The sequence below is a fragment of the Genypterus blacodes genome, unplaced genomic scaffold, assembly GCF_046128005.1.
Source record: "Genypterus blacodes isolate CSIRO-AG114 ecotype Tasmania unplaced genomic scaffold, CSIRO-AGI_Gbla_v1 ptg000030l_1, whole genome shotgun sequence".
Taxonomy (NCBI): domain Eukaryota; kingdom Metazoa; phylum Chordata; class Actinopteri; order Ophidiiformes; family Ophidiidae; genus Genypterus; species Genypterus blacodes.
The window spans coordinates 1,305,027-1,332,888 of record NW_027466843.1 but is presented as its reverse complement, the minus strand read 5'-3'; the positions used below and the strand labels follow the sequence as shown (position 1 = coordinate 1,332,888).

General features: G+C 42.0%; 3 protein-coding genes across 3 annotated transcripts; 2 read left to right on the top strand and 1 right to left on the bottom strand.

Annotated features, from left to right (window-relative positions):
- Nucleotides 1-478: 478 nt before the first annotated feature.
- sec23b (SEC23 homolog B, coat complex II component) lies at nt 479-9,740 on the top strand. Its single transcript, XM_076145437.1, has 19 exons — nt 479-636; nt 1,501-1,728; nt 2,208-2,265; nt 2,417-2,503; nt 3,570-3,806; nt 4,191-4,273; nt 4,411-4,555; nt 5,514-5,672; nt 5,843-5,958; nt 6,077-6,200; nt 6,299-6,379; nt 6,496-6,585; nt 6,877-6,983; nt 7,301-7,454; nt 7,649-7,726; nt 7,910-8,071; nt 8,182-8,268; nt 8,370-8,585; nt 8,680-9,740. Exons 2-19 carry the CDS (start codon nt 1,508-1,510, stop codon nt 8,767-8,769), a joined length of 2,295 nt encoding a protein of 764 aa, XP_076001552.1. The 5' UTR covers nt 479-636; nt 1,501-1,507; the 3' UTR covers nt 8,770-9,740.
- A 3,342-nt stretch (nt 9,741-13,082) lies between these two features.
- On the top strand, nt 13,083-17,301 carry LOC142994813 (germ cell-specific gene 1-like protein). Its single transcript, XM_076145682.1, has 5 exons — nt 13,083-13,371; nt 15,355-15,402; nt 15,980-16,132; nt 16,444-16,555; nt 17,007-17,301. Exons 1-5 carry the CDS (start codon nt 13,083-13,085, stop codon nt 17,299-17,301), a joined length of 897 nt encoding a protein of 298 aa, XP_076001797.1.
- Nucleotides 17,302-18,674: 1,373 nt separating this feature from the next.
- tmc5 (transmembrane channel like 5) lies at nt 18,675-27,268 on the bottom strand. Its single transcript, XM_076145255.1, has 21 exons — nt 27,185-27,268; nt 26,461-26,647; nt 25,767-25,993; nt 25,558-25,623; nt 24,549-24,665; nt 24,330-24,432; nt 23,929-24,010; nt 23,595-23,849; nt 23,232-23,374; nt 22,971-23,112; nt 22,580-22,732; nt 21,892-22,058; nt 21,714-21,789; nt 21,516-21,613; nt 21,341-21,436; nt 21,136-21,211; nt 20,452-20,585; nt 20,096-20,269; nt 19,647-19,725; nt 19,413-19,499; nt 18,675-19,329 (listed from the first exon to the last, which is right to left on the bottom strand). Exons 2-21 carry the CDS (start codon nt 26,532-26,534, stop codon nt 18,739-18,741), a joined length of 2,940 nt encoding a protein of 979 aa, XP_076001370.1. The 5' UTR covers nt 26,535-26,647; nt 27,185-27,268; the 3' UTR covers nt 18,675-18,738.
- Nucleotides 27,269-27,862: the final 594 nt, after the last annotated feature.

Sequence of the window (27,862 nt, the reverse complement as noted above, 5' to 3'; positions counted from 1 at the left end):
TCATTTTTCATGTTTCATGTTTTAAATGCTTTTTAAAAAGTCTTGTGTTATAATAGGCATTTAGGAGTCGAACGTTCTTCTTTATTCGGTTTTTCACCATGTAGGCAAATGATATTTAGCAATCCTCAAAGTTATATAGCACACATGATACAAACTTATTAACGAGGAGTTAACGTCGCATTAATCGTCGTTGTTTATTCATGCAGAAAGCCGGCAGTATTTAACTTTTACATTTGTCATTGTCAGTTGTCAGGGACTATTACACTGTATCAATATATAATATATAATACAGCAATTCCACTATACAATTTGAGAATTTGGAAACGGTCAGAAGGGCTGCAGTATAACATTTGCTGAATGTTATATTCCCCTTTTTTAAAGACTTTAAGAAACATCCTCATGGATATTCTTGGGCTTGCCCGATATTCACCTACGATGAAAAAACCCTGGCACAGGCTCGTCACAGACAGAAGAACCAATAGCAGAGGACATTTGTTGGAGTAACACGTCATTCTAGCGAAGCACCGAAGCCGGCTGACAGAGAGAGAAACCACCACCGTCTCTCCGGGTTCACCTCCAAATGCTGTGATTTCACTTGATATTCTGTCTAGACCCGAGGCCGACCTGATATCAAAGGTAAAGTAGATTCGATTTGCAACTGAAAGTACTGTTAGGCCGCCGGTCTGCTTCCATTTGGGGGGACAGGAAGTAGATTAACGCTCTGTTAGCCGTGTTAGCTAGCTTCTTACAAGGGTTTTGTTAGCTGCTGGAGTTCCGTTTTCAGGTCCGGTACCGATAATCAACGATATTCCGACTATATTTGCGGTGTTTTTGCCTGTCAACTACCAATCAGCTTCCCCCGAATTCATTATAACCACCCAGCACTGGCTGTGTAGCCTGGTAGTCGTGTTAAAAAGTGAAAAGCTGTCTGATTGCTGAGTGAACAAATGGTAACGTGGGGTTGTTGAATGCAGTTAAAGGGAGTTAAATGACTTTCACCTCTGAATACTCTTGCCTTCTTTTTTTAGTAAGTGTTAAGTACAACATCAGAGATGACCTGTGTTCCAGATTGCGAAGTGTTTGATATTCCTGATAGGACACTACGTTCCTATGTTCTTAGAAAGTGGGCGGGTGTTGACACAAGACGATCGAGCTTTGCGTAAAATCCGATTCATGTTTTGATGACACCAACCAAAGGTGGAGCCTAAATTGTCTGACAATTCCTTAACGCTACTCTGCTATTCAAAAACACACGCTGATCAGGTTTCTGGTAGCGCGTTTGTGCGTCATCCTTTCGTGTGCCCTACTTCACCTGTGCAAATGAGGAACAAGAGCACGCCTGTATAAAGAGCAGGAGTACATTGCATCCTCTGGGAGCTGGAGAAGGGTAACTTCACTTAGAAGAGAAGGACCCAGGCTGGTGTCATCACAGTTTAGCCTCTTTAGGAATTACTATACGAGAGACTGACTGTGATCTTTTGGACTCCTTCTCCACTGAAGTGCAAAGATGACGACCTACCAGGAGTTCATCCAAAGTAACGAGGACAGAGATGGAGTGAGATTCAGCTGGAATGTCTGGCCTTCCAGCCGGTTGGAAGCCACCAGACTTGTGGTCCCCGTCTCTTGCCTCTTCACTCCCCTCAAGGAGAGGCCGGACCTGCCGCCCGTCCAGTATGAGCCTGTTATGTGCAGCCGGGCCAACTGCAAAGCCGTGCTTAACCCACTATGGTGAGTCCAAAAGAGAGATGATTTTCAATTCTCAAACTTTGACAGTTTCCTTTAATCAAATTCTGATCTCAGTATATGATTTAATTGAAACTGTAAATGTGCACAGATGGATAGATACGTTCTTTATTCATCCCTGTGCTTACATAAGACCAAACACACATAGATAATGAATACAAAAGGAGCATAGACCTGAGCTAAAAACACATTACATCACTTCAAAATCACACACTGAGGTAACTATTGTACAGATGAAATAGGGAGGAGCGAGATTGATGTAAATGTCTTTAGCACATATTTGAATATTACTTAACATGTAAGTGTTGTTGGACACAGCAGAGATTTTCTGAATAAAGGTGTGGGAAAACAGAGTACACATCTATAGATTCACATATTCTATGGATTCCACACATTTCAGTTGACTTATGCCACTTATAATAGTCTGCAAACACTAAGAGTTTTATCTCTTTTTATTTTTACAGTCATGTTGACTTCAGAGCAAAAATATGGGCATGCAACTTCTGCTTCCAAAGAAACCCAGTAAGTAGAACTACGCTCGGCATGCCGTGACGTCGCACTGCTTGCTATTCACGGATACTATGATGTATTTTTACGGATACACAATGAAATGTTGACTAACTGCATTCCTCTGCGCGGCTGACGGCTTCTCCCTTTTGCTGTTCCACTACAGTTTCCACCCTCTTATGCAGGCATATCAGAAGTGAACCAGCCGGCTGAACTCATGCCTCAGTTCTGTACCATTGAGTACATAGTACAGGTAAATGGTACATACAGCACATGTCTGCACTCTGACCTACGTTGTGTGCACAGAGATAATATTGTCACAAATGACTAACAATGGCTGCTAATGGCATCAGAGCACTTTCAGTACACTTATACGTTTTGTTATGCTTCCTTGGTCCAGTTACTACATTTCTCTGATTCAAGTACAACTTATCAAAAAAAAAATTCTATGGGAATAGTGATTATTAGGAGAATAATTTGTGTGGGTTTTCTTTAGGAATTGATGTGACATGACATTGCTCTAGCAATTGAAATTGTACAGACAGAACATCAGTGGCTCGTAACAATTTAGTCTGACTGCTGCTGTGGCCAAGAGGCAAATAATATAATATCTTTCTACTATAACTGGAGAGTGTGTGTGTATGTGCACACCTTGCAACGAGAACCTGTCCTTCAATCGCATCCAAGCTGGGCAGAAACATTGTTCAGAGTTCTGGCCTGTGCATTGGGTGCTTCTCATGTCATTTATATTCTAAGCAAACTATAGTATTGAGCGATGGGGGACATGATGGAAAGTAATGATGAACTGTGATCATTCATGATGATGATGTCTTTAACAACTGTGACATCATTCAGTTGTTACAGACATGTCACATGTTGGAGAACAATGAAAGACGGAGTTGCTTTTCACGTGTGTTCTGTGCAGAGCTTACTGCAGGAACATGCTACTTAAAGAACGCTTGGAGAACATCTCTAAAGTGAAAAAGAAGCTTTTCAAAGATAAGGGTGGCAAGAAAAGGTAGAAACGCCCAAAGGGTGCTTTTAAGGGCTGGGGCAGGGCCGGGCAGGGCTGGAGTGACAGTGTTGTAACTAGAGGAAAGCACTCGAAAGGCGCTTTGCCCTAGTCATTAATAATGCGTGGTTCTCAAGTAATATGAGCCGCTGCAATCCCATGACACGCTTTAGAAACTCCCAACAGACAACAAAGCAATCATTACACATTCTACTCAACGTATTTATCAATATTTCTACATGACACAATATTTTTCCTCCTGCAGAGAAGAAATTAGCATAAAAGTGTCTTTCCCCCCTCTTTGCAGCGTGGGCCTTCAGCCCCTCTGATCTTCCTGTACGTCGTGGACACATGTTTGGAAGAAGAGGACCTCCAAGCCCTGAAAGAGTCCCTCCAGATGTCCCTCAGCTTGTTGCCGCCCAATGCCCTTGTGGGCCTCATTACATTTGGACGCATGGTCCAGGTCCATGAGCTCAGCTGTGAGGGCATCGCCAAGAGCTATGTGTTCAGGGGAACTAAAGACCTCACCTCAAAACAGATTCAGGTGAGAGACAAAGTCTGAGTGTCAAACAAATCCTGTAGTTACATCATTCCACCTGCAGCATCCAGAGGCAAGTGTAAATGTTGTAAGGTCCACTGTTCATCTACTGATAAAGTCTTCTTTACAATCATTCTTTCCTAGCACTTATGTGTATGGAACAGTTACACTCTGCCAACGGGGATTAACCCCTGACGCATCTAATTCATCTTTAACTGTTAATCATCCTATGCCACACACACGCTTATCTTCTGCCTCTTATATATTCAGACTACATTCACAGTGGATTCTACCATTGAACTTTCTCCTCCTTCTCAAACACAAATGTGTGGTGAGTAAAGGACACAAGGCCTCTGTGTTCAACGTTTTGGTGTGTTTTGTGTGTTTCAGGAGATGCTGGGTTTAACAAAGCCGGCAGCAGCAGGACAGCAGGGCCGTCCACTGGCACCCGAGGACGCTGCTGCCTCCTGCAGGTACGAGAACCCAGAATCGCCTCCATTCCTTTGTGCTAATGAATAACAAACTGAAACTTGCATCCTGTGGCCTGCCCGTTGTACGTCTGACACTCCTATCTAACGTGTGCACGCGTGTGTGTTCCTTTTGCACCCAGGTTCCTTCAGCCTGTCCACCGAGTCGATATGAATTTGACAGACTTGCTGGGTGAGCTTCAGAGAGATCCCTGGCCTGTTCCTCAGGGGAAACGGCCCCTCCGCTCCACCGGTGTGGCACTGTCTGTCGCTGTGGGCCTGTTAGAGGTACAGTGTGTATTCTTATGCTATACATGCAGACACACACGTTTAAAGATAAAATCATGCACCAAACAGCTCCAGATAATGCTAGATTGTGACTGAAGTGACACAGACTGAGATATAGCCTGTACACAGTGTACAAGTGTACAGCGGGTAGGACTGATGGTGCAGTCATGAACTACGGTACAACTGCAGCAACAGCCTGAACTTTAGCCTCTCCAAGATGATAGTTCCACATGTAACTAGCAACGCACACACTGCTCTATAATTATCACCAGAGTTACAGATACAGCAGTAAGGCTTGTGCTTTGTCAGTTCAAAGGCTGACTGGTTCCTGTTTGCTCTCTGTCTTGTCCCTTCACCACTATACCATTCTGATTCCTCTAATCTGTGCACTTACATAAGTGTACTCGCCTTTGCCAGATAGCAAACTGGGGCTGATCTGGAGGTAAATTGGCGGATGCAGATTCCAGATTCAGTCATGTGTCTGGAGACCTTTTGAATAGACGGATGAGACATTTGCATATAAAGCGGAATAGAAAAAGCACTTTGCTTTCCAGTTTCAGGTGGCCCAACTGTCTATAGACTCTCTAGTTGTTGTATGACTGTATGGCCCATATCCAAATCTCTGATTCAGTCTGGGATTTTTTAAGACACCTGAACTATGAACTTTGTTGTAAGTTCTGTAAGTGAGAGCCGGTCTTTAGCCTGAGCTGGCATTATTCAAGTATTTTCAAAGACTCAACCTGTTAGTATGTTCCGTTAAACTGGTTCTGAGCGTTTTCAACCCATTTTATGTGAGGACAACAGACAATGTTTCACAATGTTACTTTAAAGACGGAGCACAGCTTCGATTGACATCCTTCTGTTGATTCTATTGAGCCAGACTTGCTCCACTTGCTAAGTTGCTGAGTTGAATTCTTTCTCAAGCATGTTAAATACTCACATTTTTCTGCTTTCTTAGGGTACATACCCCAACACAGGGGCGCGGGTGATGCTGTTCATCGGGGGGCCCCCCACCCAGGGCCCCGGGATGGTGGTAGGAGACGAACTGAAAACCCCTATCCGCTCTTGGCATGATATTCAGAAGGACAACGCTCGCCACCTGAAGAAAGCCACCAAGGTGAGACAACAAACACAATACAATGAGATTAGATTGAGTTGAATGCCGCGGTGCTTAAGATTAGTCCAACCATCAATACTTCCTCATGTACAGTAAAGTATAATGGGTGAGTTCACTGCCATCTAGTCCTCCAGTTGTTCCATATGTGTTTTGTTCTCTCCGTCATTCAGTACTATGAAGTCTTGTCCAACCGGACAGCAGTAAACGGCCACTGCATCGACATCTACGCCTGCGCTCTCGACCAGACGGGCCTTCTGGAGATGAAATGCTTATCTAATCTCACTGGGTCAGTCAGAATTGTGTGTTCTGAAAGCAAAATACCCGTTTAAAGTCCCGTAATCTCTGCTGTGTGTGTGTGTGTGTGTGTGTGTGCATCTAACTGACTTCTTTGTTTGTATCTTCAGAGGCCACATAGTGATGGGCGACTCGTTCAACACGTCTCTCTTCAAGCAGACATTCCAGAGAGTCTTCAGTAAGGACTACAATGGAGATTTTCGCATGGCCTTCGGAGGCGTTCTGGAGGTCAAGGTGAGGAAGTGATTCAGCTTCTCCTGTCGTCATAGTCACCATAGGACTGCTTCATCAGACATAAGCTGATTTTAAACGCGTGTGTCCTTTCTGTGTAGACATCGCGGGAGCTGAAGGTTTGCGGGGCCATCGGACCGTGTGTGTCACTCAACTCAAAGGGCCCCAGTGTCTCAGAGAATGTGAGTCGGTGTCTCGGCACAAACTGACGGCTTCAGCAAACATTCCATTTGTGTAAGACGTCTTCTGAAAAAGTCACATCCACCAACATCGCCACTATTCCCTCTGTTCAATGTAGGAGATGGGCATCGGCGGTACAAGCCAGTGGAAAGTGTGCGGCCTCAACCCCTCCACCACTTTGGGCCTTTATTTTGAAGTGGTGAATCAGGTAAATAGATAACCACACACACACACTCTTCAAACATAGCTCGTTAGCTCTGACGAGATTACCACAGGATGACGAGATTACAATACGTAATCACATCAAACCCGGGTAATTCTGTCTTCAGGATGGATGACGGCGTGCTTGTTAAGCAAACCGTTGGGACTGATAGCTTTCTTGTAGCCGTTGCACATTTGCGAGGCTGGCACTGTACAAAGAGAGCGACTGTGACGTGCTCTGACTGAAGACCTGATTGTCAGCAGAAATCTTACTGTCTCCATTGTTGTGTGTGTTTAGCACAATGCGCCCATCCCCCAGGGTGGCAGAGGGGCGATCCAGTTTGTTACCCAGTACCAGCACTCCAACACACAAAGGAGGATACGAGTTACAACCATTGCCAGGAAGTAAGTAAGACTGCTGTTATTGTTTGCTTGTTTGTGGTTCAAGGTTCACCTCAAGCCTTCATCTGACTCGTCCCGCATCCAATGTCAACATAATGATTCACTGACTGAATGTTAACTTTATGCAACACACCTTGGAGGTCTGTTATGAATGATGACGAGTAGAAACAGCACTGGCCTCACTAAGGAGGATGTTTGCGTTCTTTCCTCTTAAGACGACGCCTTCGGTGTACAGCATGTGCGTCATTCACAAGACTCCCACCTTCACCTGTCTTATCTCTTGCTTTCTCCCTCTCCCCCTCTCTTTGTTCCTACCCAAGTTGGGCCGATGCCCAAACACAGATTCAGCACATTGAGCCGTCCTTTGATCAGGAAGCGGCTTCTGTTCTCATGGCTCGTCTGGGAGTCTTCAGAGCGGAATCGGAGGAGGGACCAGATGTGCTCCGCTGGCTTGACAGACAGCTGATTCGCCTTGTGAGTGACACTCCTCGAATACTTTGCTGTGGGATGTTCTTATCTGTGCCAAAAAGGAACAATGCATAGTGGGAGCAGTTTGGAATGTGCGGTATAAATAGCTTAGGACGTCATACTGTGACGTCCACGTATTGTGTTGGGCTTCTTTGATGTGTCAGCGTTTCTGAATAATGACATATGTGTTCTTATTGCAGTGTCAGAAGTTTGGCCAGTTCAACAAAGATGATCCTATGTCCTTCAAACTGTCAGAGTCTCTATCCCTCTACCCACAGGTAAACATGCCAACTAGTCCAGCACTGTGACAGTGGATCTGCAGATAAAAGACCATTTTTATTAAATGAAGTAAAATGTGTTTAATTCATAATATATATTCCCTTGCCCTGTGTCAAGGTGTGTTTAAACAGCTCACCTTGTCTGATGATCTTTTTATCTTTTTTCTGTCTATTTCCCTGCAGTTTATGTTCCACCTGCGAAGGTCGCCCTTCCTGCAAGTATTTAACAACAGCCCAGATGAGTCGTCTTATTACAGACACCATTTCGTCAGACAGGACCTGACTCAGTCCCTCATCATGATTCAGCCCATCCTCTACTCGTACTCCTTTTATGGGCCACCAGAGGTCAGCCTCTCACCCTCACTACAACTGTTAATCTCCATTTTCTAAAAAAAAAAACATACATGTCCGTTAACCCATGGGCATTTGTGTGTCTTTGTGTGTGTGTTTCTTAGCCTGTGCTCCTGGACAGTAGCAGTATCATGCCAGATCGAATCCTGCTCATGGACACCTTCTTCCAGTTGGTTATCTTTCACGGAGAGGTGAGACAGAATCATCACTGAATAGGAACCAGTTGAATTAAATCCATGGTCCATAGTGCTTTTCTAATCATTACTCATTTCCATCCTTTTCCTCTTTTCAGACCATAGCCCAGTGGAGAAAAGCAGGCTACCAGGAAATGGCCGAGTACGAGAACTTCAAACAGCTGCTGCAGGCTCCACTGGATGATGCCCAGGAGATCCTGCAGACTCGATTCCCAATGCCGCGCTACATCGACACGGAGCACGGCGGCTCACAGGCCCGCTTCCTGCTGTCCAAGGTCAACCCATCACAGACCCACAACAACGTCACCGGACAGGTATTACCAGCTACAACCTTTCCTATATGCAGGTCGAGCTTTGAAACGAGTTGATCTGACCCGTGTTGCGTTGTCTCTTCTTGTCCCCCTGTAGGAAGCAGGAGCCCCCATTCTCACCGACGACGTCAGCCTACAGGTCTTCATGGACCACTTAAAGAAACTGGCCGTGTCCAGCTCTGCGTAGACGATTCTCTTCCGCAGCAAAACGGAGCGACGCAAGAGGAGTGATGATACATTCCTGTGATTATATAGGGATCCACTAACATTTCTGTTTATTTTGTAAAGGAACACAAACCAGAGATTGCGTGTTCACGCTTAATATTCCGATCTTTCTACAGTTCCACGTGACATTTGTACAATGCAGAAGGGAAAACGGTACATTCCTCCATTAGTAACGTCAACAAGTGACATTTCCACTCATTTTTATTTCTTTACTATTTATAAAAAATCGCTCGACTACTCAAGAACGACGACACTCTCAACTCGGCGGTATCAAACTATATTTCTGTATAACACGACGTTTGACATGTGGAACGATTGCCGACTTATAATTTAGTTTTCCTGTTTACACGGTTGTCACAGACTCGGTTGATGCTACTTTTTAAATAGGAAGTTTGTACGCCTTTACTTCGTCTTACAGCTAAAGATGACACGTTTAGAATTTTCTCATCGGTGAACTATGATAGGCAACGTGCCGGTTTAAGACGTGTTGGTGTGGCTGATGCTTGTCAATGGCGTTGTATTTAACAATGAAGAATTAAGAGAAAATCCTACATGGGGTTACCTTAAGTGTTTTCCGGGAAAATTCCGTAATGACATAATGACAAATAAAATTGTTGTAATGAATGGAAGACGGTTACCGTGCTGCTGTGGATAGAACTCATCTCAACGGGGGAATGACTGTATATGTGGTGAACGCCGATATGGAATAATGTGCCCTTTTTGTTTTTAACGTAGACTTTAGAGAGCACTGTATAGTTCAAGTCCACCCATCATTATTCTTGTTCACCATCTGGTACTTTGCACCAAATGACCAGGCAAAGTCTCTTTGTAATTAAACATTAATATGCTTGTATAAAATGAGTTGTTTGATTTCGATCCTGTCTGGATACTTTTAATGTTATCCATATAAAGGCTCATCAGAAGGAAAACCAGTTTGGACCGTGTCTCTTTTCTTTTCATTATGTACGCCTTCTATTTTAGATACCAAATTCAGTTTATTGATCAATGTCTAGCACCTTTCAATATTTAGGAACAAGTCAAATGTAAATTGGTGCTGCCTATGAAACTGAATTTGATGTCTAAAATCGGTAGAGAAAATTTGAGATGGACTGATTGGTTAAAGCGCTGTTTGTTTGTGTGTGTGTGTGTTTGTGAGTGAGCATGCCAGAGTCGATCACACCATCCTTTGTTTGCACTCAAAGGGGTAGGGTGATGGATGTGTTCAATAACATGGCACAGACTCCACTGGCGAGGCGAAAGCACCAAGCATCTGTTGTCCTCTGCTGTACACTGCGGCTACAGATGGAAAGCCTCTGCTGCTGTCCTGCTACTGTAATAGGTGCGAAACCCTCTGTCCAGATTGAAAACTGCAACTGTGAACAATTGTCTTTTTCTCATTCACTACTACTGTACATAACGCCTTCACAGCACGCAATCCCCACCAGAAAAGCACTCACACACACCAGCTACTGTGGCTGTAAGCTGATTTCGGAGCACCCAGACAGTGTGATTTCGAGGATCAGTGAATGGAAGATTATGAAAACTAATCCCTGGAGGCTGTTTGCTGGCAAATTCTACTCTTAGCAGCTTTAAGCGGAAGTCACCACCGAAGAACAAATAAAGACTGTCCATCCGTCTCCATCAAGAGCTTAGGCCTTACAGTGTAGCACTCTGACGCCACATATGCTCCTGAGGTATTCAAGGCCACAAGAGCTGCAGTGAATATTTAATCTCATGATGTGGAGACTCCTGCACAGTGACAAAAGTTCATTTGAGGTCAATTCTATAATAATAAGAATAATGACATACAATATACAATAATTTGAGTGTGTACAATCCTGTGTTTTAATGACATTGACACAAAATGAGCTTATAAAGGGAAAAATCATGCCGCTATAATCACATTAATGTTGTGTCGTGCTGTGAGTTTATCATTTCAAGGCATGCAATGACTCAGAGGAACAAATGAATATTAAATTTCCTGTCCACTAGTTATTTTCAATAGTTATTTTAAATAATTCATGGTACTCGTGTCCATGTGAATCACAGGCTTAGCCAAAGCTGTACGCAAATGTGTCGTCATTTTATCTCCTATCAAATCCTAAAGGATCAGTTCTAGTGCATCCGCTAGAGAATTTCATTCAGCCTTCCGTCTATACAACTTATGTAAGAGTTCTGTATAGAATAGGTCATACTATGACCGACACAATACTGTAATCAGAGGGTGCAAACTGGAAAGGGTACGGCCGTGCCTCATCGTTAAGGGCTAAAATCTTTATATTGCCAGACTGTGCCAATCCCTCTGGAAGCACAGCACATTCTGAATACTGCAACGCTGCCCTCTGTGGCATTCTTAGTAAACTTCTCCACAGACTTCAAATCATCCAGAGCTCTGCTGCACAGATTCTCACCTGCACAAAGTCCACTGATCACATCACAACTGACCACCGTGCACGATACAAGATCAAGTTCAAGATCAAGATGATGCTCAGTTTCATCTTGTTTCATCCCACTTGTCTTTTAAAAATCAAACAACAATCAAACATGCATATTCCAGCTGCCCTTCTCTGTGTGATGCTCCACTGCCCTGACTTATTTCTCTATTTAATTGTAATATTTTGATGAATGTTGACTTTGTTTTTCATCGTAAGGTAACCTTGGGTGTCCTGAGAGGTGCCTGTAAATTGAATGTATTATTATTATATACTTGAGGCTTTGTGACTACCTGAAGAAACAATTCAAACAATGCACAAGCACAGATATCAGTTGTCACCATGGCTGCAATGCATAATTGCGTCTTTGAACTAGTTCTGAACCCGTTCCACTCACCTGATTTAGCAACAGACCGCCCTTGCAAAGCATGAATCATGTCAATCAAACGCCAGAGTTTTACATTTATATGTTTTTATAACTGTACAAATAAAACTGCATGCATCCAAAAGCTCAGGGGATGACTCATCATCTACACGTCATTAGCATTTTAGTCAAACATTCTCTTTTATTGTACTGTATTCATGTGTCGCAAAAGCAGCTGGGTGATTTAAGGACACAGACTCTCTGAACTTTTGATATAGTTCATAGTATATGAATGCAGAGTAATTCAGTCGCCTCTCTGCTGGAATATTTTCACCCTTCAGCATTTCATGTGGTGTGCAAAGACCCACACATTGTCCTAAATAACAGCAGCATTACCAACAGCTTGGTACTTCAGTGGAGAGCTTTGGCCTGATTTGTCAGTGTTCAGAGTCATGCTGACGCTGGGCTCAGCCTCTGGGGCTGAAGATGAAGGAACTCTGCTGTGATAACTGAGATCTGACCTCAATTACTCACGCTAAAACTGTTTGTATTCTGTAATCAGTTTCTTTTGTATTCTCACATGAGGAATAACAAAATGGGATCGGAACAGCTCAGGTTTGACAAAGTGTTCATTTGTGCAAATTTGTGCATTACGGCTGATGTCAATGATGAAATTGTATTATCATTGTTGTCTCTTTGAATTGTCTCTCCTGTGGTGGCATTGTTTTTTTCCTTCCCTTCACCTTAACTTGACTCATTCCCACAGCTCTTTATGAACCAATGTAAGTGATCATTGACAAATATAAAACGGAAAGAGAAGCAAAGTTAGTCAGTTAATACAATATCAGATTATACTACTTTTATACACTGCAGTACATGCTGCATCCGTATTGGGATCGAATAACTCTATATCTTTAACACAGGAAAAGAAGAAGAAACATGTGATATAAGGAATTCTGAAAAGGATGAGAAAAAAGGAAAGACCCAATGTATCTAAGAACAGCCTTCACAGTGATTTAGTGGAATACAGATTTGGTTTCAATTCCTAAAATGGCAACACTCGAGCAAATTGCTTGAGCTTGATTAAACAGTGGAGAGAGAGAGAGAGAGAGAGAGAGAGAGAGAGAGAGAGAGAGAGAGAGAGAGAGAGAGAGAGAGAGAGAGATGATGAGATGATGATGATGATGATGATGATGATGATGATGATGCTCGAACGTCAAATCCTTTGCCAACGTGACTTCCTGCGGCGTAGACACTTGTGTCAGGGAACGAGCGTGGAAATGTGACACATGTTGGCACAAAGCTGAGCTCATCTGCTGCTGCTGCTGCTGCTGCGTGGAACCTGCGCGCCAGGGGAGGTGTGTGTGTGTGTGTGCCAAATGGGAATCTCGCCGCTTGGAAACCTCCCTCAGGTCGCGCGTAAAACCTCACTTAGCACCCATGAACTTTTCGGTCCCGTTGCCTTCTTTCTGACGTACAATGAAGGCGAGTCGCAAATGGAGGACATTTCTGTCGGTTACCTTGAATTTCTTTGCCCTTCTCTTCTCCATCACCGCGTTCATCACAACTTACTGGTGCGTGGGGACGCAGAGGGTCCCCAAGCCAAATTGCAGCAAGCTGCGGACTCACAACTGCATCGACTACGGTGTTAACGAGACCGACCCAAACAAAGTGGTCTACAGCTGGGAGACCGGGGACGACAGATTCCTCTTCCGCCACTTTCACACCGGGATCTGGTTTTCCTGTGAGGAGAATATCGACGATGAAAGTAAGAGCGGAATTAGCATTGAATTGTGATTGATTGATCTCTTTCTGGTTGTGCTTTTCAACTTTTTTTTAATACCTACTCATCAATGCAAGGCGCAATTATTTAATAATTCCATATTTGAGTAATCGATTAATTGTTCGATTAATTGTGAATTGTCTTGTTTCTTTACAGACTGATCGTTATTGTAATCACGTCATATTTTACTCACATCACTTCCGTCTGACCCCATGTTACTTGTTACTCACCAACAAAATACACTTGCAAACATGCATATAGACAAAAGCATGTTCATCTCTCTATTCAGTTCCCTCAGGTTGTCTGCAGGGAACAATCAGATAATTTGCAGCTCAATCAATATAAATCAATTTCTTGAAAATATCTGCATAATTAATATCAGAGATCTGGATAAATGGCTTTAGTGAACTTATCATATCTTCTGTATTGCTATGCATGTCCTGTATATTTAAACATGCTGAGAGAGACTGATTGAGATGAAATGTATACAGCACTTTACAATGAGTGTTAGGTTTAGGGAGGCAATAAGTAAACCTGGAACCTTTCAATCCCGAGACAACCGATCGACCTTCCTGAGCCGTGCCGCCCCAAATCATAGATGACAAAATAGAAAACCAAATTTCACCTTGGAATTGATGCCTGAATGTCTTTCCACTTCCAAATCAAAGCTTGGAGCTAGGAGTGTTAAAAGCTGCAATGTGAGTACAGAAAATATGGGGGGAATGAAGCCAGAAGCTGATTGTTAAGTGGAACCCTGAAGGCACGCAGTAGATTCAGTGATAGACTCAGACCAGAGGACCACTTGTGGCATGATGTGAAAGCCAAAGTGAAGAGGAAGATGAATGGTGTGTCTATGAATCCCGTTCAGTCACTGTGGGAAATAGAATTTGTTCACTTTTGAGTGACATTTACAACAACAGACATTACATTTGTCGTGAGGTGAAGGCTGACTTGTGATGATTCTCAGGCCCCATCTATCCTCTCTGGTTCCGTCACTGCCACTGGCTCTGGAGTTACCATGGCACCTACTGTATATCCAGCCCAATACGCACACCGCTCCAACTTCTGCCTGTAACCGAGCTAACGGCTACTGATATATTTTTGTGCTGCAGGAGAACAGAATCAAACTGCACTGAGATTATTCAGGAAGGAATTGCTTGGACGTCTCTATCTCATCAAGTGGCTGTGCGGTGGGGGTGAGGGACTGAGACAGCTCCAGTTAATAAGGATTATGTAACACAGGCCTTGATGAGTTTTTCCTCAAAACAGCTGTTGCCACCCTCCTTCTACCTGATTAAAGTTTTCCACTTACAACAAATCCAGCCACATGCTCTGCTTGACAGATGACAGCAAGAAATGCACGCCGAGAAAGTAATGTACCGTGTCAAGGGGTCATTTGTTAGATCCTATCTTGGTAAATTGACATATTGTGTCACTATCTGTCCCTTCTTGTTTCATACAGGCTGCATGTTTGGGGGTTGTTTTCTTTAGAATACTACAGCTGTAGCAGAATTGTTGTAATTCTGTGCAAAGTACCTGCACAAAAACAAGCAGATGTTGAACCTCTTTGCCAACAGACCATCTGGTGACACTGAATTAGAGGCTCAGAAAGCCGTTCCTCTGACATATGTCTCACATTTAGCATACAGCTTATTTATTTTTAAACTTATGACCTTTGATTTTGGTGGAGTTTGTTGAAATAATCGTCTCTGAGCTGATCCAGTAAAACTCACCTGGACAGATTAGGCACTGGCCTGTGTCACTTTAGAACTTGAGCAAAGAGAGATTTGTCGATTTGCTTTGTTGTTAAAGTTGTTTTGAGCCTTCTTTGTTCATCCTAAACCGGTTTCACCCGACCTTTGCCACATCTCATAAGTCTGTAAACAAACTCATACTCCGAATCAACTAATTCATTCTCAGATTTCTCAGAGGTTTATCTGTTTACTCATTTGGATTTGATCTTTCTAGGTGAGAGATGCAGAAGCTTCATTGATTTGGCTCCTGTGTCAGAAAGAGGTGAGCATGCACTGCTGATGGAAGGTTCTGGAACACGTTATCATCAGGCAAAAAAACATTACAAGTTCATGTTTCAGACTTTGTAACGCTGAACAAACTACTTATTTGCATACAAACACAGACTTTAGATAAGTAGCTGAGGAGATCCGATGAGTAGTTAACTCATCATGGCATTTGTAACAGTTTCATTAAATAAATAACTTTTTGCAGACAATGTTTTAAATTTATTGTCATTTGTGTTTTGTTCTACCTATTTTATTTCCAATGTTTAGCTCTTTGCCTTTACAATAGAAAACAGGATTGGAGAAGCAGGATGACAGGAATTTCAATTTCAGTGTTGTGTCAGATGTGGTATCATTATCAGCGCTTGTTAGATACGGCTGAGCTGTCAGACTACATGAAATCATTGCGACAGACAAAACAGACTGACATTCGTAGAGGGATTCACAAATTGTTTGTCCGATGTATCATCATCCTGACATCTGCAGACATAATGTCAAGTCACACATATCACACTGAAGGGAGAGATAGACTGTATTTCGATGTTGTTTAATTTATCCCTAATCCCATATTACAGGGATGCTGTGGCTGTCACTGGTGTCGGAGATGCTGTATATTGTTCTGCTGCTTGTGGGCTTCAGTCTCATGTGTTTAGAGCTCATCCACTCCAGCAACATCATTGATGGACTCAAGCTCAACGCCTTTGCCGCCGTCTTCACCGTGCTCTCAGGTACTCTGCCATCATGTCTCAATTATGTTATTTGATTACATCACTTGATTGACCATGACACGGTTTTGTATCGTCCACCTTCTTATGGGCTCTTATTTAGTAACGAGGCGAAAATACAGAGTTCTAATGGATTTAAGGGGATATTTGTTTGGCATCTTGTCTGGAATCAATTTGCAAAGGTATAGAAATACTAAAAATAAATAATATAATAATAATATGTAAGTATATACTCCCGTGAATCTGTATTTGAGAAGAATACAACCAGTTCCCTTTCATTCCCTGTATATATATATGTATATACATGATTTCAGGTCTTCTTGGGATGGTGGCTCATGTGATGTACACACAGGTCTTCCAGGTCACCGTCAGTCTGGGTCCACCTGACTGGAGGCCATACAACTGGGATTACGGCTGGTCCTTCTGGTACGACTCAAATATTTCACATGTGTCAGAACCCAAACTCAGTGCAGTTGTGGCTCCCTTTGCTGCTCCATGCATCTCCTCAGCATCGCTGTCTGCCATGGAAAAACCCAAAGCTGTCATGTTGCGGCAGGATTAGGCTTTGGTGTCTAAAGCCCCAATACAGGCATGATTAGAGTTGCATAACAGGATAATATTTCACCCCTTTACAATATGAACAGTATGCAGAAAATTCATTTTTAGTGAATATTCTTGACCCTTCGTAAGCCTATAGGAAACGATGATTGACTGATCTCTGGGGGGTGGAGGGATTTAGAGTGACACTAATCCTGTCAAATGTGCAATCTTTTTTACAAAATATCAATATATGTACAGAGGAATGTCAAAATGGGTTCAGCTGATGTTCATGTACTATGTGTGCTCAGTGTAAATGTGATCTTCTCTCTTCTACCAGCATGGCCTGGGCTTCCTTCACCTGCTGTATGGGTGCCTCCGTCACCACCATCAACTCCTACACAAAGACCGTCATTGAGTTCAGACACAAACGCAAGACCTTTGAGCAAAGCATCCGGAAGGAGCACGCAAGGGGGGCCTTTGGATATTTCCGGGAACACTCTGTGCACTCCATCTCCAAGTCTGTTGAAGTTTATGTGAGCCAGACACCCAAAAGCGGAAGGAAAACACCAATACCTGTTGATTCCCTGGACTTGAGTGACATTCAAAGATCCTTAGAGGGAGAACAGTGCTGAACAGGACAAGCCAGAAGATGGTGGTGTTTCTCTCAGAGTGGCAAAGCTTTTGCTTCCCATTTCTGGCCTGTGATCATTATGGGATGCAGGTCTGTCAGGATTACAGACTGCACCATTTGCTCCACCTGATGTATCTCAGCACTGCCTTAAGTTATGCAGAAGGTTCACTACATGTGGCTGTGTCATGGCACTTTAAGGTCAACCACCTGAAAGCTGGAGGGGGCAAGGGGGAGGAGAGAGCGAGAGAGAGAGAGATGAAGGTGTTCTCTCAGTTTGTGTAATATTCGGCAATATACATTTACAGGAAAAGACAATGTTGTTAAGTGTACCATATCCTTCACATACAAATAGCCTTATTAAACATAAACTTTTATTATTTAATTCAATGCATCCTATCTTTTTGCAAAAAAAAGGGTGACAGTTATAAAGTTCATTAACCATGAATTATGTGCCTGTGAATTATGTGTAAATACATTGTGAAGTGTAAATGTGAAGTATTTTAGGGCACAGGATGATTGTGGAAACTTTGTGGAAACTTTTTTTTTCTTTTGGATGTTGATAACGAGTTTAACTCTTACTTTCACTTTCTCAGAACTCAGATTTCATAACACCAGTGTGAATTAATATATCAAACATAGTCACAATGATTCTTGATATGAACTGGTTGACAAATTCAATTCATGGTATAATATCACAGTTCCAGTATGTGCAGAATTGGATTTATGTTTTGATTGTCATTTGATGTTTTAGATTTGATTGGAGGGAAATAAATACTCACTTCTATCAGAATGTTTCCTTTCATTCTGCTTCAGACAAATGTGCTGATTATGGAAATTAGTTATTACTGGTTATTCCTTAAAACCGATCTGTCCAATATGCTGTGGTGCTGTATACATTGTTCCTACAGAGGGCAGTGTTGTCTTGATTGGCAGATCATTATACAGATCATAATATCGTTTCGCTTTATTTGTCAGGGATCATGCACAACAACTCATTGCGCCAGAGTTTAGCTACAAAGATAATTTTCATCTACATTCCCTAGGCAGGAAACAATTATCACAAATATATTCATCATTAGCTATACATTAATACTAACTACACATTTCACACAGAATAAAAGACAAAAATATGTACATACATTACTACAAAACGATTATATTGCATTCTATCAATGGCTTGTATGTTAAGCTGTTTGTAATAGTAATTATCAAACAAAGGCTTATCTAACAGCTAATGTAAACATTTCAAACAGAGCAGGAGGAGGTGGACCTGCACTCTCTCACCGCCCTGATAAAATATATTAATACTTTCATGTATAATAGGAGTAAATTATGTATAATTTATTAGGAAATCACCACACTTCTAGGATCACAATGCTAATTACATCATGCCAGAACTGATTTAGGTCATCTGAGATAAAAAGCAATGTTCCTTTACCTAGTAGCCATCATCATATTCATTCTGGGCCTGTTGCCGGGCCAGCATGGCCTGTATGAGAGCACTGGAGCCAGAAGGAGCTGGGTTTTGTGGGGGAGTAGGGAACCATTGATTGTCGTCGTCTTCTTCTTCTTCTGCTCTCTGCCTGGCTTGCATGACCTGCATCATAACACTTGACACTGAAGATGGCAGCTCATCCGTGTTATCCTCTGCTCTTTGTCTGGCTTGCATCGCCTGTGTCAGAGCACTGGACCTAGAGCTGTGGAGAGGGTTCTCAGAGAAACCTGATGTCCTGTCGTAGTCATCCCTGTGTTGGTCCTCAGCCGTGTGTCTGGCCTGACTGGATGCATGTTCTGAAGGCATCCTGTAGAAATCTCCATCCTGTTCCTCAGCCCTCTGTCGGGCCAACATAGCCTGCATCAGAGCGCTGGAGGTGGCGGAAGTGGAGATGTCAGAAGGCACAGGCACTCCACCAGAGCTCACTCTCTCCTGCTGCTCTTCTAGCCGCTGGCGAGCAAGTAAAGCCTGAACCATGGCGTTAGAGTTGGACTGACCCCCTGAGGAGTGATCGTCTGAGCGCCGTTTGGTGTGCTGGCAGAGGATGAAAAACAATAAATCACACCAACAAACACAAAGCAGGCAGGAAAGCATTTTAAACAAGTCCAATGACAAACCTTTTTCTTCTGTTTGGGCTTTTTATGAGGCTGAGATTTCTGAAGGCGCTGCAGCTTCTCTAACAAGAAGGACTTATCTTTGCCCTCCTGAAAATGAATAACATGATGAGAATGAAAAAGCAAGAGAAATGTGTCGACCAAACAAGGAAATAACAGAGAAATTAATTTGTGTGGATGGGTTAGGCATGTTTAATCCCAAATGAATGCCAAATAGAAGCAATAATAGACACTCACATTAGCAATCTGCTGTTTTAGTAGCCCAATAAGCTGCTTGCGTCCCTGGGTCACTTGCCAGAAAATATATATGATGATCCTAAAAGAGCAAGAATACAACACAGTCCATATATACAGTAGATATTACAAATAGATGGAAAACAGGGGAACAAAATGAAGCAGAAACATGGAAATTATGGCAGGTTTGTTATGATGCTGCATAGTTTAGTTTCCTTGAATAGTTATTTGACTATTTTACTGAGCCAAGCATTTATAAGTAAGGTTAAGTGTTTTGTGGCCGTCACTGCCTTTCCAGTTTGTTTCAGTGTTCATCATACAGTGGTCTTTTAAATACAACACTTCCGTTTAATGGTGTGCTACCCCTGTAAAGAATGACATCCCAATAAACTGTATGTGTGTGTTTCTTCCTGTGTGGCGTAAAAATGTAATTATGCCTGCTATGCACTTACAGGATGATTAGTGTGATGAGGAAGTAGAAGATTTCACTCCTGATGACATTTTGATAGATCCAGCTGGCCCATTCAGAACCAGGGATGCTCTCCACATCCTCCATCCAGAGTTCAACAACACTGAAGGTATTGTTGAGTCCCTGAAAAGGACCACAGCGCTCAGAGGGAGTTAGCCTATGGAGCAGAGCAATGGACAAAACAATGCTGAGGTTTAAAAACCCCATGATGGAAAAACTGTGGACAGAATTTATGTACTGATAGCAGCCTGTTTGTGTTTAATGGTGAAATTAATGATCATGTAAGATGAACTGGCAACATGACATAACAATTGAACAGTTTCTTCCTGCTCCCCTTACCTCCAGGCAGTGTATGCAACCATGGACAGGGCTCCAACAAAGAAAGGGAAGAAGAGGAGGGCAATGAAGATGGTTTGCATCTGAGCTGCCCTGCCTTGTCGCCGTGGGGGCTGACAGTTATGGGTCAGACTCACCTGATGAAGAGCGCACACACACACACACACACACACACACACACACACACACACACACACACACACACACACACACACACACATTGTCATGCAATACCCAAAAATAATACATCATTTCAGTTTAAACATCATGTCTGTTTCAATTGTCATAGAAAAGAAGAACATTTCCTCCTCAAAGGTCATTCAGAATGTTCATTAAACATTCAGGAACCCTTTACACCAGATCCTGCCTGGGTCAAATTACTAATTGTGTTGAATTAATTTACTTTTCTTGGATTTGACTGACCTTTCCTGGCACAATGCAACCAATAGGTTTACCTCCAAAATGCAAAACCCTTCCTCCCTTTCTTATAAAAACAAAACAAAGGACCCCGTGCATGTAATGAAAGATTTTAATTAATTATTGACCCAGGTGCATGAATAGAGTAACATGAACCAAGAGGAGTATGGAAAAGGTTGGATAATGATGGCATTGTGCTTGGCTATGGCCTTACAACATCATGGCAGATCAGTTTCAGCTTCCTGCCCAATGTGATGAACCTCTATTTACCTTCTTCAGATAAAACAGGATGAAAAATTTGACAATCTGGATGACGGGCAGCAGAGGAGAGAAGTAGATTCCAATCCTATGATCAGAATAGAGTGGGGACACCAATTATTAATAATAGCAAACTTACATTGAGAATTGTTAGGTTGATGTTACTAATGAATTGAATTGACAAATGAAATACATTGATTTTCTTTTTTTCTCTTACCAGGCTAGAGTCTGTGCATAAATAAGTTCGAGGACATTCCTGGCAACATCAAACTCTGGAGCCCCCATACTTGGGAATAATTTGGTACCAATCACACTGCGACACGGAAATGAAAAGATGATGTAATAGTTGGTAATGCAAATAGTTGATATTTCTGTAAACTGAAGTCACTTACTTGCTGAGAAACTCTCCAAAGAAGGATCCCAACATGAGGAAAAGGAAGTCAACAATGACCAGACGGTACAAAGCCTGTCCTACCATGGACTCCCAACACTACAACAAAGATATTACAGTGGGTAAGGAAACGTCAGTGTGTATGATTTGTGTGTTTTGAGAAATTGAGAAAAAAATAGCTCAGTCCTGTCCAACACACCATAAACTTCTCAGCCACCACATTCATCCAGTAGTAACAAAGGACACCCAGAATGGACATCTTCAGGAGGACATTTCTAGAAGTAGAGAAAAATGTCAAATGTCATTGTTGTCATATTGATGCAGTTACACATCAAATTCATTCATACAGTGTTTTCATTGGGTGCCAGTGGCCTAACCTCAGTACCAGCACGTAGATCTGTCTGCGCTGGCTGGAGTAGCGCTCAAACTTGTTGAAGAGGGAGTAGAAAAGAGGGACGGTAAGGTTGATCAGAGACACCACAAAGGGAACCAGGAGAGTTTGGGCCTCTTGGAGCAGAGACCAGCTGGTAACATCATTTGTCCGCTATAAAGAAAACAGATGGAGGTCAGGCTGAGCTGGTGCTTCACAGCGAACAACACCACATGCAAGGAAATCAATCAAACCCTGCACTGTCAGTAAATGGCCTGCCACCTTACTGTCAGGACGTCGTAAACTCATGACTCATGTTGATTTTAATGACACAATACATCACTGTTAAGTAATATTGCTGTGGGAATTTATACAGCAATCTTCATACCGGTATATAAACGGAGCTGTGGCTGTGCATGAGCTCTTCACTTCTCTCTGTATCAACAAAATCAATTATGCTAGGCCCATTTCAACCCACAATTTTCCTTCTATTGCCTGGGTAGTCAGTTTTTAATGCATTTCAATCATTAAACATGCTTTGGAATCCACTTTGTTGAGAAAACAGCCTTTCCTACCATAGAGCACCCTCCTTCCACTTTTTCAACTTCAGAGCACACTAGCTGAGTTACTGACTTCATTGTGACATGTTTTGATACTACGTCTGACCATTTTCTATTGTTTTTTAATTGCTGTACCTCCTCTTCATATTGGCAGAGATAGTAGATGCTAACTCCACATCCAAAAGCCAGGCTAGTGGAAAGCAGCCAGCATCCGAAGTGAACCCCAAAATGCTCCATCTTTTCAGAGACAGTTAGCAGCTCCTTCTGGGCCTTGTCTGACAAAGACTCCTGCACAGATGGACAGATGGAAGACAAGAATGAGATGACCAACAAAAGGACGGGTGATGTGTCTCAAAGAAATAAACATAGAGCAGCAAATGTTTGTATTGCAAGTTCAGTGTAATGAGAAAAGAATGATGTTTGAGGGGAAAATATGAAGTGAACATACAGTATATTCTATAAATGATTGCATAAAGAAATATCTGTTTCAGATTCATTTATTCCTGACTAAAGCAGCTCAAGTCACCTTGAGTTGGATTCGGAGGTTGTTCTTGCGCTGTCTCACCGCCCTCTCATTGGTAATGCTGAAGTCCCAGCTGCATAAAAGTTGCCATGCACTGCCTGAAGAGTCTGCTACAACATAGTTTCTCTTGAACGAGCTTGCCATGCTGCATTTAGACAGAAACAGAGACACATTGAGAAAAATATTGTATATAAAATGCATTTTAATGTATTGCAGCTATCCTGAATCTATAAGAAAAAAGCATATAGAGAAACCTTTACTGACCTGAAGATAAGAGCAAGTCCACACAGCACCATGTAGGCTGCAATGGTAAAGAAGTAGGCCAGCTGCATGTTGTAGTCCAACAGGCCTGTGATGGTTTCATTGCTGTAACCACCATAGTACATAACAGTGTTGTTGAAGAAACCCTGAGGAAAGCAAAGCCGTACATTACAATACAGTGTGAAATATGAAGCCACTCTGCCATCAAATAGTCACTGAATAATACAGAAAGGAGTTCAAAAGTAGTATTATAAGATTAGATAAGCTGATTTAAAACAAAAATAGGCAATCAAAGTGTTATTCCAGGTAATTGTAATTGTTGTAATTTGACTCAAAGGTAAAGGTTTGGTATGTGTCTCCACTTACAGCCCCCGTCAGTAACTCCAGGCCCCTGAAGGCCACACTTTGGTTTGGTGAAGGATCGTAAACAAGCTGCGGGATGGTGATTAACCCAAAGTTGACCAGGAAGGAGAAAATGTTGAACATGAGCAGCCACTTGAGAAACAGGAAGTAGGAGAGGACGCTGGTGCCAAACGTGCCGCCGATCTCCTTAATGATACCTTGCCAGAGTTCAAGTGTCTGCCTGGCTGATGTTATATTGTAGCCAAACCTGCGGAAAGACTGATCGGCCAGCTGTTGTGAGAATACCTGTAATCACCATATTGGTTTGGGCTCTAATGATGAAAGGACAACAACTTACCCGTGAGAAACTATCAGAACAGTCTGCACAACAAGTGAACTGGCGAGACTGCTTGGAGGACTTGAATGCCAGTACCTGACTCCTAGATCGGTGATAGAAAACATAATTTATTGTAATGACATCAGCTTTAGACTTAGACTTAAAAGTAGTCTTGATGATGTACAAATTGTGCAAAGGTCAATGCTAGTTCATACACACACATATAAAATAAAGCAGTGTGTCTTGGTGTGTGTTAGTATGCCCTCCCCAGCTATCTAACATTGTAAAATCACAGTGCAACCAACTCAGCCTGACCATGTGCATAGAGATTCTCAATTATATGGCACTTAAGGTAATGGTTAACTTTGTGCTCACAATGACCCTACCTAACTTTATTACCTTTGACTGTGACTTAAACCCACCTGATATGTTTCTTCTCCTCAAAGCTCATTGGAAGGCCTCGAATGGCCTGAATTCGGTCTCTTGTTGACAAGGGAACAAGTTCTTTGACCAGGTTTTGTTCCTCTGTGACACAAGAGATAGCAGGGCAAGAGCTGTTATTATTATGTGACCTACTCTCCAGAATGGAGATCAACCATAATATGTGTGTCAGGTTCCTTAATACTCTCACACACTCTTACCATTTTCCATCTCATTCCTAATGGCATGCTCTGTGAAAGCTAGATGGGCAGGATCACCATTAGGAAACATGCTCATCCTTCTCATAGCCATTCCTCTCCATCGCATTGTCATGTTACCTGCATGAGCACACGAGAACAAGGTGTGTTTTGAAGTAACGACTTGATGGATTGCGCTTTAAGGGGGGGACATAAAGATGACAACGATGTAACTACTGTAATAACTTGTCATTATATATGTAATACGTGTATCTGCTCACACATTCGTGCATTTTTTACTAGTTCATGCCTTGGCTTTGATTTCTTAATTTTTTTTTCTTAATCTCTATCATTTGACTGCAAAGTGAACAAGTGGTCTGTTTTCAAAGTAGTATCAATTGAACTTGCGTTTTGATAGTTAACTTTTTAATTTAGCATCAGCATAGCAATTTCATTACTAATCCCTGAAAATACAATAAAACAATTATTTTAAAAATTTGAATTGTCTATTGTTGTAACTCTTATTTTTAAGTATTGTCATTATTTTTTGTAACGTAACCCATGCACGTAAAAACACAGATTTGAAAAAAAGAAGCCTAAGTACACAGATTGACAACTGATAGAAGTCCACCACACTTATATTAGATGTATTAAATATATTTCCAGGCCGGAAACTGCAATAACTGAACAATGATGCAGCTGCAGCACTAAGGACAAGGAGCAGAGTTACAAATTCACAGATCAAAGTTCAACTTTAAAGTATACCGCTCGGTGTTTATACCGTTCAGTCAGAATAATCTTTTCCAAACGATTCCATTCCACCTCCTTGATTTTCTCTGCCAACTTCCGTGTCCTTTGTTGTTCTAATTTCCAACGCTAACTAGCAACAAATGTTCACAACAACTGCCTGCTTTTGAATCACATTTCAGAGCTCTGTGTTTGCTGTTGCCATAACAGCAAGTGCAAGAGCTTACCAGAACTGAAAAGGTACTTAACATAAAGTCTGTGGAAGGAAACAGGTTCAATGTTTTACCTGAAGATGGAAGCTGGGGTGGGCGATCATACTGAGAGGAAGGCTCGATTTGAAATGTACTGTGATCTAAAAACAAACAGAATGGGAGATTTGTTTTTTTTATCACTTCTCAACATACAGATAATCAAATAAATCTAAATATTTAAATTGATTTTCCATTATAAACACTGTTTGATGTTGTTTGTGTTACATAGGTATGGCCCACTTACTGAGGTCATGCTGCCATGTAGGGCTCCTGGGTTGTGTGGGAAGGAGGCCCATGGGAATGCTCTCTATGCCCCTCCAGCTCTCCTCCTGCCAGCCCCCCCACGGCACCCTGTCTGCAGCATCATTGCCTGTCTGGCTTGACAGTGAAGGGTGCGACTCTGCCCGCTCTCCCTGCCATGCCGGCTCTCCCCCAGAGTAGGGGTTAGTGTGGCGAGTCTTGCTGGGAGACCTACAGACCACAGGGAATATGTGTGTGTGTGGGTGAGAAATGTCATCAATTTATATCAATTCAAAAATACGTTGCAAGACAAACAACATGTTCCCCTACAAGGACCTGAAGATAAATACATTTCACTTGACTAATATTTCCATATACAACTTCTTACAGTGCAGTAACATCATACCAGACTAGTTTAAGTTCCTAGATAAGAGGAAAAACTGAATTTCCCCTCTTAAGGACTGAGATAATGCAGGGGATAATAATGATGATAACAAGTGGCTGCCTGTTCTCTGTGCACTTCCTGCTCATTCATTTACCGTACAGTATAATCCCTCTGATTACAAGAACAATGTGTAGTCATTCACAGGCACACCTCTTCTTTGATAACACACCATAACAAAAGCAAATGATTCAATTGTGCCACATTTAGGCTTTTAGTAAGACCAATACTGAAATATTACAATGAAATGTCAAACCTTCTGTCAATTTCCAGAGTGTCACTCTCGTGGTAGGCAGGGTTGAACAATCCTCCATTGCTGTAACTTGACATGAGTTCCTTAAAATGTGTCCTTTTCTTTCTTCCTCAGAGACCACAATGATCCTTCAGCTCAACGTGTCGCAGCTCCTCTTCTGTGCTTTAAGCCGATGTGTGTCCAGCTCCAGCTACACACCATAAAATGCCATGCATAGTCATTGGCTTCTATTTAATCAGTGCAAATGTAGATGGTTAAAATAGTTGTATGACTAATGTTAACATGACTGAAAATTAAGAGCGTTTGCGATCATTATAGTGTTCAGGGTCCAGTCTTAAGGCCATTTCTGTTTAAGTGGCTCTATGTGCACTGACAGCTACATTGTCAGAAGGAAGCACAAGTAATTTAATCTGTTAGTCCCATCCTCAGATGTTCATCATTTATTCACACAGTGGCTTTAGTTTCGACCACACGTAGAAGCCTCATTATATGTTTCCACTGGGAGTCAATAAAGGATACCAAGAGGAGAATCAAATCTGAACAAAATAAAACAACATACTGAGAAATCAACACATTACAAAACAAAACTCATACAAAACACTACAAGTGCTCCCTGTGTGAACATCTGCGATTACTTGCTATCAGCAGAGATAATACTAAGCTGCAGTGACAAAGACAAATCCTGTTCATTAGGCAAACATTCCGCTCTGTGCCGAGCTTTGCCTACCTGACAAAAGGGACAGACGATGGAAGTACTAACAAAATCTTTGATGAGTGATGAAAGAATCAGTATTCCGAGATGTCCATGTAGATCAAGCGTGAGAATCAGAGTGAGAACCCCCTGAGTAGGAGGTAAAATATCTACCAGGAAGTGACTGCTGAGAACACAAAGGGTAAAGTCTGCTACTTGTGAATAGCTTATGAAACCCATGTGGCCACTTTGTCTCATTAGATAGTGAATCCCTGTTGCTGAAACCTAATTGGCATAGCAATAATGATGTCTGTGTGTCTGTTATTATGGATACACAGAGAGAAAGAGTTTATTCTGTCTATTCTATGTATCTATCACCCTGTGGTGCTTCTGACTGATTTTGTGAAAGCAAATGATTTGTTTTGCCTTGATTTACTGGTTTTGCACTTACAGTGCTTATCTGAAATCATGCTCACTTTGTAAAGCACCAACTGACTGACAGATTAAATTTAGACAACAAACACCATTCAGAAAAATGAATTCATTGTAGCTTTGTAACTGTTCATCTTGTTATATACTATTTCTCACCAATTCTCCTTTACTTCTTACCAAGTTAACTCAAAATGATGATTACTGATCATGCTAATCATTACAACTGATTATGGTTAAATAAAATTGGGCTTAAAACTTCAAATAAGGGCTTAAATGTGTACG

What these genes read in the sequence shown, in the direction of transcription:
- sec23b (XM_076145437.1), top strand. Translation starts at nt 1,508, where the DNA reads ATGACGACCTACCAGGAGTTCATCCAAAGTAACGAGGACAGAGATGGA. An exon ending in GTTACAACCATTGCCAGGAA is followed by an intron (nt 6,984 to 7,300) that starts GTAAGTAAGACT and finishes TTCCTACCCAAG; the next exon opens with TTGGGCCGATGCCCAAACAC. An exon ending in CCTTTTATGGGCCACCAGAG is followed by an intron (nt 8,072 to 8,181) that starts GTCAGCCTCTCA and finishes TGTGTTTCTTAG; the next exon opens with CCTGTGCTCCTGGACAGTAG.
- tmc5 (XM_076145255.1), bottom strand. Translation starts at nt 26,534, where the DNA reads ATGTCAAGTTACAGCAATGGAGGATTGTTCAACCCTGCCTACCACGAG. An exon ending in GTTCTGATAGTTTCTCACGG is followed by an intron (nt 23,850 to 23,928) that starts GTAAGTTGTTGT and finishes CTGGCCGATCAG; the next exon opens with TCTTTCCGCAGGTTTGGCTA. An exon ending in TATGCACAGACTCTAGCCTG is followed by an intron (nt 21,212 to 21,340) that starts GTAAGAGAAAAA and finishes TTCTGATCATAG; the next exon opens with GATTGGAATCTACTTCTCTC.
- LOC142994813 (XM_076145682.1), top strand. Translation starts at nt 13,083, where the DNA reads ATGAAGGCGAGTCGCAAATGGAGGACATTTCTGTCGGTTACCTTGAAT. An exon ending in GGAGAATATCGACGATGAAA is followed by an intron (nt 13,372 to 15,354) that starts GTAAGAGCGGAA and finishes TGATCTTTCTAG; the next exon opens with GTGAGAGATGCAGAAGCTTC. An exon ending in GGCTCCTGTGTCAGAAAGAG is followed by an intron (nt 15,403 to 15,979) that starts GTGAGCATGCAC and finishes CCCATATTACAG; the next exon opens with GGATGCTGTGGCTGTCACTG.